Source organism: Chlamydotis macqueenii, chromosome W (genome assembly GCF_036417535.1).
Source record: "Chlamydotis macqueenii isolate bChlMac1 chromosome W, bChlMac1.mat, whole genome shotgun sequence".
Classification (NCBI taxonomy): domain Eukaryota; kingdom Metazoa; phylum Chordata; class Aves; order Otidiformes; family Otididae; genus Chlamydotis; species Chlamydotis macqueenii.
Window position 1 is genome coordinate 33,715,488 of NC_141592.1, and position 13,282 is coordinate 33,728,769.

General features: G+C 48.2%; 1 protein-coding gene across 1 annotated transcript in view; it reads right to left on the reverse strand.

Moving 5' to 3' along the window:
• Positions 1-13,282, reverse strand: part of LOC104482491 (CUGBP Elav-like family member 4) — an 829,267-nt gene that overhangs the window by 126,250 nt on the left and 689,735 nt on the right. Inside the window, 1 exon segment of the mRNA XM_086769726.1 lies at positions 4,021-4,149. Coding sequence (XP_086625852.1) covers positions 4,021-4,149 — 129 coding nt within the window.

A 13,282-nucleotide genomic window follows, 5' to 3' on the forward strand; every position in this document is an offset into this window, starting at 1 on the left:
CTTAAGATAAGGGCACTAGCCTTAATTTTTCTGTTGGATTGACTGCTCTGTGTGCATGTATGTAACTGTGTGTGTCTGTGTAAATTAGGAGCTTCACATTTTCAGTAAATAGCACCAGCTGGTAATATTAACTCTGTTAATAGATAGAGCAAGTATGGATACAAGTCTGTGGCTTGGATCTCCTTTGGAATGTTTCTTACATATCTCAGACATTATTGCTTTTATTATTACTCTATTTAACTCCTTTGTCATTAGATTTTGTTCGGTACAATTCCAGGTGGAGGCAGACAGACAGTTTTCTGTGCTTTTCTCCACTTTACTGATTTGTTCAGTGAATGTAGTGCTTAACTGCTTACTGTTATGACGGTTGGAGCTCTTCCAGGCCAACATCTTCTACTGCCTTCCAATGGGGCAGCCCCTGTCGTAGTTCAGCCCCGATCGGGACCAGACTACGCAGTCTCTCTCTCACTTCCCCCACCCTCCGAGAGAACAGGGGGAGATGAGAAAAGAAAAAAGGCTCAAGGTTTGAGATAAGGACAGGGAGAAATCCTTAAAGTTACTGTCACGGGCAAAACAGACTCGAATTGGGGAAAACTATTCATTTATTTCTAAAACCAAAGCAGGAGAATGAGACAGAGAACAAGATAACCTCCCCCCACCCCTCCCTCTTCCCGGGCTTAACATTATCTCTACCACCTTCCCCCCCCGGAGAGACACAGGGTGGGAAGAGGGAATGGAGGTTGTGGTCAGTTCATCACGCGTTGTTTTACGCCGCTGCTTCATGGTCGGGGGAAGAACTCCTCACATTCCTCCCCTGCTCCAGCATGGGGTCCCACTCACACACCACAGTCCTTCATGAAACTGCTCCGGCGTGGGTCATCTCTTCCACGGGGTGCAGTCTCTCCAGAATGGCTGCCCTCCCACGGGCCCTCCACTGGCCACAGCCTCCTTCAGGCCTCCACCTGCTCCGGCGTGGGGTCCTCCACAGGCTGCAGGTGGATCTCTGCTCCTCTGTGGACCTCCATGGGCTGCAGGGGGACAGCCTGCTCCACCATGGTCATCACCACAGGCTGCAGGGGAATCTTGGCCAGGAGCCGCATTACTCCTCCCCGTCCTTCTGAACTGACCTTGGCATCTGCAGCTGTTCCTCTCACGAGAAAAGTTCTTCACAACAGGCAGGCAGAAACCTCTCAGGATCTCTTCACACATCATCTCCTCTCCACTTCTTGCAGCCAGGCTGGGCCGAGTTGGGCCCAATCAGCCGCCCGGCGAGAGGCCAGAGGGTGAGGCCTGCAATGCCCACAAGGCTCGCACCTCCCCTTCTCTGTCCCCGCTCAGCTTCTTCACATCTTCTCTTCTCTTTTTTTTTTTTCCCTCTCCTGTTTTCCCCTTCTTAAATACGTTATCGCAGAGGCGTTATCATGGAACGTTCTGCTACCAATCGGCTTGGCCTTGGCCAGCAGCGGGTCTGCCCTAGGCCTGGCCGAGTCCACTGAACAAAGGGGAAACAACTTCTAGCAGTTTCCTGCAGAAGCTACCACCTTAGGCCCCCCCTCACTAAACAAAACCAGAACATTTGGTCACCAGTGATTTTATGGAATAGTAATATCCTTCTGCAGTGTATCATCACTATGAATAGGATTTTTTGCTGTCCTGTTGCAAAAATATGCTGGTTAATGTTGTCACATATCAAATTTCCAGTGAGATACGAACTGCATCAGCAGGACTGGTCTCTTCTCTGGTGCTGCATATTCCAGCACAGTTTATGATATATTATATGCAGAACAATATTGAATGGACACATTACACTGTAAAGAGAAGAGGGCTTCCTATTCAAATTGAACTTACTTTGTCTAAAGACTGATGGAGAAATAAATGACCCTCCTATTCAAGTGAGAAATCTCATTCTTACACCTGGGCTTTAGCAGCGGATTCTTTGTGCTATTCAGGTAACAAGTGATGCCAAAAAGTGGCAGGAAGCAAAGCACCTAGTTTTACAATGAAGCATTTGCATGATTCAAACAGTAAATTTCTACTGAGTGGAATGTTTAAACCAGCACGTGTACTCTTGCAATTGTGATCACTGGCCGGTGTGTACCTGTGCGAAGACCAAGTGAAGAAGGAGAAGACCTGGGGCTGGTGTGCGAGAAATAAGCAGAGATGACTGCTGAGAGATGGCAGTCTGGTGAGGTTCCCGATGACTGGAAGAGAGGGAACATAACCCCAATTTTTTTAAAAGGGGAACAAGGAAGACCCGGGCAACTCCAGGCCGGTCAGCCTCACCTCTGTGCCTGGCAAGGTCATGGAGCAGATTCTCCTGGAAACCATGCTAAGGCACATGGAGAGCAAGGAGGTGGTTGGTGACAGCCAACATGGTTTCACCAAGGGCAGATCGTGCCTGACCAATTTGCTGGCCTTCTATGACGGGGTGACAGCATCGGTGGACAAGGGACGAGCAACGGACATCATCTACCTGGCCCTGTGCAAAGCTTTTGGCACTGTCCCACACGACATCCTTCTTTCTAAACTAGAGAGACATGGGTTTGATGAACGGACCACTCGGTGGATAAGGAGTTGGCTGGATGGCCGCGCTCAGAGAGTGGTGGTCAATGGCTCAATGTCCAGGTGGAGACCGGTGACGAGTGGCGTCCCTCAGGGGTCCGTGTTGGGCCCGGCCCTGTTCAACATCTTTGTCGGCGACATGGACAGTGGGATAGAGTGCACCCTCAGCAAGTTCGCCGATGACACCAAGCTGTGTGGTGCCGTTGACGTGCTGGAGGGGAGGGATGCCATTAGGAGGGACCTGGACAGGCTGGAGAGATGGGCCCGTGCCAACCTCAGGAAGTTCAACCAGGCCAAGTGCAAGGTCCTGCACCTGGGTCAGAGCAATCCCAGGCACAAATCCAGGCTGGGCGGAGAATGGATGGAGAGCAGCCCTGAGGAGAGGGACTTGGGAGTGTTGGTGGACGAGAAGCTCAACATGAGCTGGCAATGCGCCCTTGCGGCCCAGAAGGCCAACCGCATCCTGGGCTGCATCAAGAGAAGCGTGGGCAGCAGGTCAAGGGAGAGGATTCTGCCCCTCTACTCTTCCCTGGTGAGACCCCACCTGGAGTACTGTGTCCAGTTCTGGAGCCCCCAACATAAGAAGGACATGGAACATTTGGAGAGGGTCCAGAGGAGGCCACGAAGATGAGAAAAGGGCTGGAGCACCTCTCTTCTGAGGACAGGCTGAGAGAGTTGGGGCTGTCCAGCCTGGAGAAGAGAAGGCTCTGGGGAGACCTTATCGTGGTCTTCCAGTACCTCAAGGGGGCTTATAAGAAAGACAGGGAGAAACTCTTCAGCAGGGCCTGTTGTGACAGGATGAGGGGTAATGGTTTTAAAATAGAGGGAGGTAGATTCAGATTAGATATTAGGAAGAAATTTTTCACAATGCGAGTTGTAGAACACTGGAACAGGATGCCCAGAGAGGTGGTGGATGCCCCATCCCTGGAAACATTCAAGGCCAGGTTTGATGAGGCTCTGAGTAACCTGATCTGGTTGGGGATGTCCCTGCTCCTTGCAGGGGGGTTGGACTAGATGACCTTTGAAGGTCCCTTCCAACCCTAACTATTCTATGATTCTATGATTGTGGAGCCGGTGAGTCAAGATGTAAAGTGTCAACTTGGACTTTGTTTAAAGGAAGAATTGGCCTGTTCAGAGGGGTGGGGAGAGCACATTTTAAGGGAATGTAAAGGCCCTGTGTTCTGATGGGAGGCTCTGTGCTGCGAGCAAACAGTAATAGGCATCAGTTTGCACGTGGCAAGACGTAGGTCGTTGGGGACATGTGTTTTTAGGTGCAATCTGCTTTTTCCTCTCATGCACAAGCAGACAGCAACCAACAAAGTAATGGCCTCCATTGGCAAATGTGACTTCTCCTAATGTAAGAGATGCAGTCCTGATGGCTACATAGTGACTTTATCACACCGGAAAATTATACATACACTGAGACCTGATCTAGCTTGACAGAAGCCATCACCTTACCTTTGCTGTTGCCATCGGGTCCCCGAAGGATTGTGCACTCCTCGATGTTGCCAAATGCCTCAAATAGCCTGCACACATCATCTTCTGACTGCTGCTTATTGAGCATGCCCACAAAGAGTTTTCTGTCTTCTGGAACAAAATAAAGAGATGCTTACCATATTTCAGGAGGGATTTGAAAGCCAGAATGGCTCAGTATCACATGCGAAATAAACAGTGATTTAATTAAGATTACGTATTTCAGAAGCTGCTAGTCTTTTCAGGTGGCTGACTTGAAAAACCTTAATAGTATATGTCTTCCAATGAGTACTTGAAAATAATTTGGCAATTTAAAAAAAAAACAAAACAAAAAGCAAACAAATGAGGTTTGTTTATATGTAAAATCTTTAACTGCTTCTCAAAATCTAGGCACCAAAGTCTTCCAAATCAGCTTTTTCTGATCAATTTTTGCAGTCAGCTTCCAGTAACTGAAATGACAACATTGCTCAGGCTATGATCCAAGAGGAATGTGGATAAAGATAGCATAGTTTATGTAAAATAACAGAAGTTAGTAGCCCTCGCAATACTAAATAAGTTGCAGGAAAAAAAATGTTTAGCATAAGTTGTTTTAAATCAGGATATAATGGAAGCCACAGCCCGTAAATGGAAAATTGTCATTCATACCCACTCACAGACACATACCTACAAGTTTGGATGAGTTTTTTTAATATATTGTTAAGGTTATTTGAAATAAGCCAAAAAATTTTGAAAGATATATTGTTTTTTGAAACATAAAGTTAACCTCTATGAATACTCGTATGTGAGATAGCTCAAGCAGGTGGTATTTTATGTCAAAGCATGATGTGGTCTGCTAGTAGATAATTGTATTTTGAATTAAGAAGGCTATTTATACGTGAACTTATACCAAGTCCAGAATGAAACATCTTCAGAAAATGTTGGTGGAAATAAACCAAAGTAATGATTGCTGAGTTGGTAAAAAGATCTGAGAGGGTACTGAGTGATGCCTCTAGATCAGATTTATGTTCAGAGACTAGTACCATTAAACTAAGAAAAAAATAAATTTACATAGTTTACATCGTGTATGTAAACAGGCCATTTGCACATGTTTCATAGATGTCATTTATAATCATTAAACACTATGTAAATGAGTGAACCAAGAGATTTTTTTCAAAGCAGTTTACAGAGCAGATGTAAACAATTTCATAGAATAGAATCATAGAATGGTTAGGGTTGGAAGAGACCTTCAAAGGTCATCTAGTCCAACCCCCCTGCAAGGAGCAGGGACATCTCCAACCACATCAGGTTGCTCAGAGCCTCAACCAGCCTGGCCTGGAATGTTTCCAGGGATGGGGCATCCACCACCTCTCTGGGCAACCTGGTCCACCACTCTCAGTGTAAAAAATTTTTTTCCTAATATCTAGTCTGAATCTACCTCCCTCTATTTTAAAACCATTACCCCTCATCCTGTCACAACAGGCCCTGCTGAAGAGTTTCTCCCTGTCTTTCTTATAAGCCCCCCTGAGGTATTGGAAGACCACGATAAGGTCTCCTCAGAGCCTTCTCTTCTCCAGGCTGAACAGCCCCAACTCTCTCAGCCTGTCCTCATAGGAGAGGTGCTCCAGCCCTTTTATCAACTTCGTGGCCCTCCTCCGGACCTTCTCCAACTGGTCCATGTCCTTCTTGTGTTGGGGGCTCCAGAACTGGACACAGTACTCCAGGTGGGGTCTCACCAGGGCAGAGTAGAGGGGGAGAATCACCTCCCTCGACCTGCTGGCCACGCTCCTCTTGATGCAGCCCAGGATGCGGTTGGCCTTCTGGGCCGCAAGGGCACATTGCCTGCTGATGTTAAGCTTCTCGTCCACCAGCACTCCCAAGTCCTTCTCCTCAGGGCTGGTCTCCATCCATTCTCCATCCAGCCTGGATTTGTGCCTGGGATTGCCATGACCCAGGTCCAGGACCTTGCTCTTGGCCTGGTTGAACTTCATGAGGTTGGCACGGGCCCACCTCTCCAGCCTGTCAAGGTCCCTCTGGATGGCATCCCGCCTCTCTAGCGTATCATCAGTGAACTTGCTGAGGGTGCACTCTATCCCACTGTCCATGTCACCGACAAAGAATTTGAATAAATATATGTAAATAAATAAATAAATACTTTGATTTTAAAATTTATTTATTTTTAATGCAAATTTGAACCTGAAGGTGAACAAAACATTGATTTGCTACAACCATTTACTGGCTGACTAATTGGGTGATTTATGTCACTTTTGTTCACCAAGAAATCATTGGTGTAAGCAAATCTGTTCTGCTTCAACCAGTGTTTGATCAAAATTCCCTTCTCTGAGGAAAAAATAGGTTGATGATGGTATATGTGCATTTCTGATAGGGGAGAAAAACACAAATATCCTTCTCATAGATGCAATAAAGCAAGAAATATGCCTACTTTATATTGGAATTGATTAAACAAGGGGACTTTTCGAGGTCTTTGCTGGCAACACAAAGTTCAGGCTTTAATGTTGCACAAACCCATAACTAACACTGTGTAGGTTGTCCTCACTTCAAGAGAAAGTGCTTTGGATACCTGAAAGGTTTCTGTTCTTGTTGGCCAAACTGACCTGCGAAAGAGACTCTCAGAGGTGAGGTATAAGCCTTAGAGAGGCAGCTACTGAAGTTGTGCGTGTGCTCTGTGGGGCATCTTTCAGTCTAGGGCTAGACAAAGCCTTGGAGAAAGAGTCCAGTCCAAACTCCAATAATTGTCCAGATATTGGAGGAAAACCCACCCAGCGAATGAGACCAGCTATCCTGGAAGATGGGAGATATTTTAGGAAGGGGGCAGAGCAATGGGAACAAACTGGGAACACCACCAGCAAAAGGCTTTGCCTAGAAAGTTTGCCTCTAGTAGATTCTTCCAGCACAGAGGCAGTAACTGTTATATTGTACTTTATACAGTTTCCCCTGTTTCAAATAAGCTATATCAGCAAAAGCACTCCTATAGCTGTATAACTGTATTTTCACCAGGCTTTTTGCTAATATAAATGTATCATTAAAAAAAAATCACATCCCTTCTCTGTCAGCAAAACTCTCTAGCGTGGAACTGGCCTGAAACTGCCTTGTCTGGTTTAGTTTATGCAAAGCTAAACCCAGGTGTTTTAGGAACCACTTAATTTTATATATATATATATATATTTAATTTTAGCCTCTTTTTCTGCATCTCTGCAGGACACTAGGAGTAGCAAAGCCTGTCCCCGGAGCTGTCTGACAGAAGACGGGGCACTTTGGTGAGCTGCCCATAAGATGGCCATCAGATCACTAGGAACAAGCTCTGCCAAAGGTGAGGACCGCCTTCCCCAGGGGATGCTGGTCCAGCCACTCCAGGAGAGGTGACATGAAGGGGCCCCCATGGCTAGCCAGGGCTCAGTGCTGCCTGGACATCACCTCCAGCCCCGTCTCCAAATCAGCACCCTGTCTCCCTCATGAAAAACTGTGCCTTGGATTGTCAGGAGAATCATTTGTCACAGCTGCCATCTCAGAAATCTACACAATCACACACTTGGCTGATAAAAAATGAGTCAGTTTAACAAGCTTTTTTCTCTGAGAGGTTCTTCTAACAAAGTGCTGCATTGTGGGGTAAGGTTAGCAGGGCTGCATGTATGCAGGAGGGGCAGTCTGCGGTGATTCACGCACTAGGCGCGGATAGGTCCATGGGTGCAGGGGGCAGGTGCGTCCACGTACGTGGTGGGCACGGATAAGTCCATGGGTGCAGGGGCAGGTGCATGGCGGGCACGGATAGATCCATGGGCGCAGGGGACGGGTGCGTTCGCGTGCGTAGCGGGTGTACAGGTATTTAACCCTGTGTTGCGCAGCATTAAATTGAAGGCTTGGCTTGACGGTATCCGTGTGATGCCCTGCTTTCCCCGGAGCGGGGCTCCGGTGCGTGCAGGGTAGGTGAGCTGGCAAGAGAAGCCTGCACTGCATTTACCTTTCATGTGCCAGCCCTGCTATGGATCTCACCAGCATGATTTAACAAGTCCCCTCACACATCTCGGTTGGGAAGAGAGAGGGAAGGGTCCAGCGGCTGGGACCATTCAGCAGGTTCCAGGTCTTGGCTAACGAGTTTATCCTCTAATGGGCTTGTATGGGCTTCTTACACCCTGAATGTCCCCATATACTGCTCTTCCAGGTCCCAAACAAAAATCTGACATGCCTTGCACCAGGGCAACTACTTCTGCTTTGGAAATATATCTAACAAGGCCATGAGACTGCCAGAATAAAATGAAGAGAGGATGTGCTGGTGCCAGTGTGTCTGAGCCTATGTGCACACCACCGGTGCTCCCCACTAGACTTTTCCAGTGTCCTTGAATAAGAATGGAGGGCAGTACCTTGCTGTACCATTGCTCAGGCCACTCTACATCTTAAAGAAACCAAAGGTTTAGGCTGCACATAACCTGGAGCAGTTCCCAGATCAAATTGTCTCCAAGCTCTGCCTGCCTGTAGGATACATCCCTACCACCCATGGCTGACCCACGCCACCCTGCTTCCACTTCTTTCAGCAAGACACTATCCCAAATCTATGCATCTCGGGACCCACATCTGAATTTCAGAGCCCTGGGCAGACTCAGTCCCCCCATGACCTCCATTGCCAAGTTCAATGCTATCATCCTCATTTCAGATTGTGAGACTGAGGGGTAAAAAGCCTTCAGACCAGGCCCCCTAAGACATGGACAACAGGGCAAATTGAACACATAGTCAAGGGGAGCAGAAATACCACTGTCCAGGGACAGAAGAGAAAGACAAAAAGAGGCTGAGCAGGAGCCCATGATCTGAGATGCCCCCAACATGAGCTGTGGGCATGACCACGTGCTCCAGCCTAAGCTGGCTCATGGCCATGGGAGAGGGAGTGGTACCTCACAGTACCATCCTGTCTTACACAACAGAGGTGGGCTGCCGGCTTCTCTTGCCGGCTCACCTACCCCGCACGCACCAAAGCCCCGCTCCGGGGAAAGCAGGGCATCACACGGATACCGTCAAGCCAAGCCTTCAATTTAATGCTGCGCAACACAGGGTTAAATACCCGTACACCCGCTACGCACACGAATGCACCCGCCCCCCTGCACCCATGGACCCATCCATGCCCGCCACGCACCTACCCCTACACTCATGGACTTATCCGTGCCCACCACGTACATGGACACACCTGCCCCCTGCACTCATGGATTCATCCACCTCCAGTGCGTGAGTCACCACGGACCGCCCCTCCAGCGTACGTGCATCCCTTCTAACGTTACCCCACAGTGGGCAGCCATGAGGAGCAGCCTCTATCTCCTCCCTATGAGTGAAATCAAGACAGTGAGCTTACTTAGCATGTCTAAGGACAGGTGTGATGAAAACCTATTCTATGCACCTTCCTCAAGGCCACACACAGCCATGCATCAAGTATTGATGCACATCTGAGCATCTCCCCTTTGCTTTTGTCAGGAAGGGCCTGTCCAAATTTCTGTCTATTACACACACCAAAGTGACAGTTTCAGTTTCTGTCTCATGCCCAAATACTATGTGTTAGTGAAGAAACCTCGCTAACCTTGCTGTAGAGGCAGCCCTTAACAGCAGCAGTCTGAGCAGTGACACTGCCCTGCGGCCTGGGGGCTGAATGTGATGTCCATGTAAGCCTCTTCTCTCCACATTTTTGTTTTCCCTCATTAGTGTTTACCCCATTATCAGTCCTTCCCCACAACCTGAGTCCATCATGCCTGCTTGGCTTATGAATATAAACATGGATGGATATTTCTCCATGCCATGGTGCCCAGGAGAGCTGAAGAGGTTTTTGCTGGTGCATCACGAGGCCTTCATCATGACCAACCTGGAGGCACCCTGATAATATTGAAAATTAAGTTCAACCCAAGTCTACCCCATTTTGCCATAAACAACCCACAGCAACAACAGGGGACAGCATCCCCTCTTCCTCCAAGGAGGACAGGTAGGGAGAGAAAGGCCACAGTAATGGCAAAGCAGAGTCCCCAGAGATGTCTCCTTGGTGACGTTTCCAATATCCCCATGAAACTAGGCTTCCTTCTTCTTGACCACTCTGCAAGTGATGCCTTGTGCCTGTCAGGAAAAGCTGGCTACAAGGCACACCAGTGAAGAAATGTGATTTGTCGGATAAATATACAGCATCTATAAATCTCCCCGGCTGTGTTTATACGAAGCCTTGGCACCTTCCCTAGTGCAAATAGGGGTTAAATTATATCTGTTCTATTTGTATTTAAATGTTATGTTTCTATGGTAAGCGTAAGGCAGAGGTGTCAGACAGGCCCGGAAGAAGGAGACAGCATGTGTGAAAGGTGAAATAATAGAGCGTTGCAAACCAAGTGCTGAGAGGAGATGGGAAGGGGGGACAGGGGAGTGAGGAGGATAAGGGGGAGAATGGGCACTAATTAAAGAGACAGAAGGGACAATGAGATGCAGGATGTTTGACCCTCTGTGGAGTAAGAGGGCAAGAACAAGAATCACAGCAATTGTGGAGGGACTGGGAGAAAATTAGGGTCACTCACAGAGAGACATGACATAGGTTTGTGTTTATCCAGATAGCACTCACTGTGGAGGCTGTGGCCCGTGGAGGGCCCGCTGGGGCAGCCATTCTGGAGACACTGTACCCTGTGGAAGAGATGACCCACGCCGGAGCAGTTTCACGAAGGACTGTGGCGTATGGGTGGGACCCCACAACGGAGCAGGGGAGGAATGCGAGGAGTTCTTCCCCCGACCATGAAGCAGCGGTGTAAAACAACGCGTGATGAACTGACCGCAACCCCCATTCCCTCTTCCCCACTGTGCCGCTTGGGTGGGGGGGGGAAGGTAGTAGAGATAATGTTAAGCTTGGGAAGAGGGAGGAGTGGAGGGAGGTTATCTTGTTTTCTGTCTCATTCTCCTGCTAGTTTTAGTAATAAATGAATAGTTTTCCCCAAGTGGAGTCTGTTTTGCCCGTGACAGTAACTTTAAGGATCTCTCCCTGTCCTTATCTCAAACCTCCAGCTGTTTTCCTTATATCATCTCCCCCTGTTCTCTCGGAGGGTGGGGGGAGTGAGAGAGAGACTGCGTAGTCTGGTCCCGATCGGGGCTGAACTATGACAGAGCCTCTCTATTTCATCCCAAGTTCATTGCCAGGGCATCACACATGGATAGTGTGTGTGCTTCTTTGTGCAAGAACAAAACTGGGTTTGCATATTTCTGTACGGGAACAAGCATCTTCTGTATGCGCAGGGTATTCAGCAGAGCAGCTCTCTGATGTTACTCAATGCCTTTGGCTTTCTAAGCATCAGGAACAGGTTGCTGTATGGCTTCATTTCAGAAACCAGATGCTAATTAATTCCATTATTTATATAGCTAATAATTATTTGTCCCTGCTGCTATTCCCCTCCTCCCCAAACATTGTTTGCACACACAGTAAGGGACCAGCTGTAGTGCCTCGGTCCAGGCACTGGGAAGGCCTTTAAGCTTATCTCCTTGGCACCATGACAGAAAAAATGAGCAGCCTAGAGAAGTTTTCTGTGCAGGTGTGGGTAAGAAGAAAATGCTGATGCATAGGACCAAGTGGCACATCTACCAGAGAGGATGGAAGAGGCAGAGCAGATCTTCCTTGCCCACTCTGCTGACTGATTCTTGGCAGAGAGAGAAGAGAATGTGACGCTAAGAGTGCCTATCATAGAATCACATAGAATCACAGAACAGTTTGGCTTGGAAGGGACCTTCAAAGGTCATCTAGTCCAACCCCCCTGCAAGGAGCAGGGACATCTCCAACCAGATCAGGTTGCTCAGAGCCCCGGCCAACCTGGCCTTGAATGTTTCCAGGGATGGGGCATTCACCACCTCTCTGGGCAACCTGTTCCAGTGCTTCACCACCCTCATTAAAAAAAATTTTTTCCTGATGTCCAGTCTGAATCTGCCCTCTTTTAGTTTAAAACAATTACCCCTTGTCCTATCACTACAGGCCCTGTTAAAAAGTTTCTCCCCATCTTTCTCATAAGCCCCCTTGAGGTACTGGAAGACCACTATAAGGTCTCCCTGGAGCCTCCTCTTCTCCAGGCTGAACAGCCCCAACTCTCTCAGCCTGGCCTCATAGGAGAGGTGCTCCAGCCCTCTGATCATCTTCGTGGCCTCCTCTGGACCTTCTCCAACTGGTCCATGTCTTTCCTGTGCTGAGGGCTCCAGAGCTGGATGCAGTACTGCAGGTGGGGTCTCACCAGAGTGGAGTAGAGAGGAAGAATCACCTCCCTCGACCTGCTGGCCATGCTTTTTCTGATGCAGCCCAGGGTGCGGTTGGCCTTCTGGGCTGCAAGCGCACATTGCCAGCTCATGTTGAGCTTCTTATACACCGGTACCCCCAAGGCCATGCAGTGGGATGAGGAAAGAACTATAAAACTGAGGTTTTTTTCAGACAATCATGGACAAGGTATCCTCCTCAGGCCAAAGAAGAGAGGAAGAGTTATAGAGCAGAGGGGTGAACCACAGGTGCCCTGAACATTATCAAAGTTTGGGTTGAGCTCTGAACTCAAATCTGCAAGCTCAAACCGGCTCCCCTCTTAAGCTGTAGTGCCCCACCGCTCCCCTCAACTCGTGCTAATCAGGCAGATCAATAGGCTAAAAGCAAGGCATTTCCTGGGGCCTGGGCTGCACACTCTTATTGCCATTTTCACAGCAGTCCTACAACTCCGTGATGATGATTACAGCCCTTTCCACAGGGGAAGTGATTATGAATTCTGTTGTAGCTAATTGTAAATTAGCTAATTATCTTCTCCATGGTACCTTGCTGGAAAATACATGAACCTTATAAAACTGAGGTGTTTCAAAAATTAGGATGGGGGAAAAAAAACAACAACAACCAAAAGCCCAACCCATTCTGGAAACAACAGAAACATACCGCTACCTAACTCCAAACAATAGCAACCAAACCCTCCTTCCACCTGCATGGGCTCCTCTTTCCCCCCTTTTCACTCCTTCTCCCCATATCAAACAACACCCACAAGGGGCTAATTCTGCTGCAGGCTTTAAAATGTTTGCTGAGTTCACCTGTTCCTTGCAGCTGGGTGTTGTGGGGCATCTCTAATCACATCTTAGCAGAAGTTATTTCTTTGTGCTGATCTCTTCCCCTCCTCCCTCCCTGGTTTGGTTCTACTTAACAGATTCTTTATATCACATAGATTAGCAGATATGATTGCACAGCTGCCAGTCTCCAGCTGCTGGAGACAGAGGCTTTGAGACATCCAGGCTAGAGAGAATA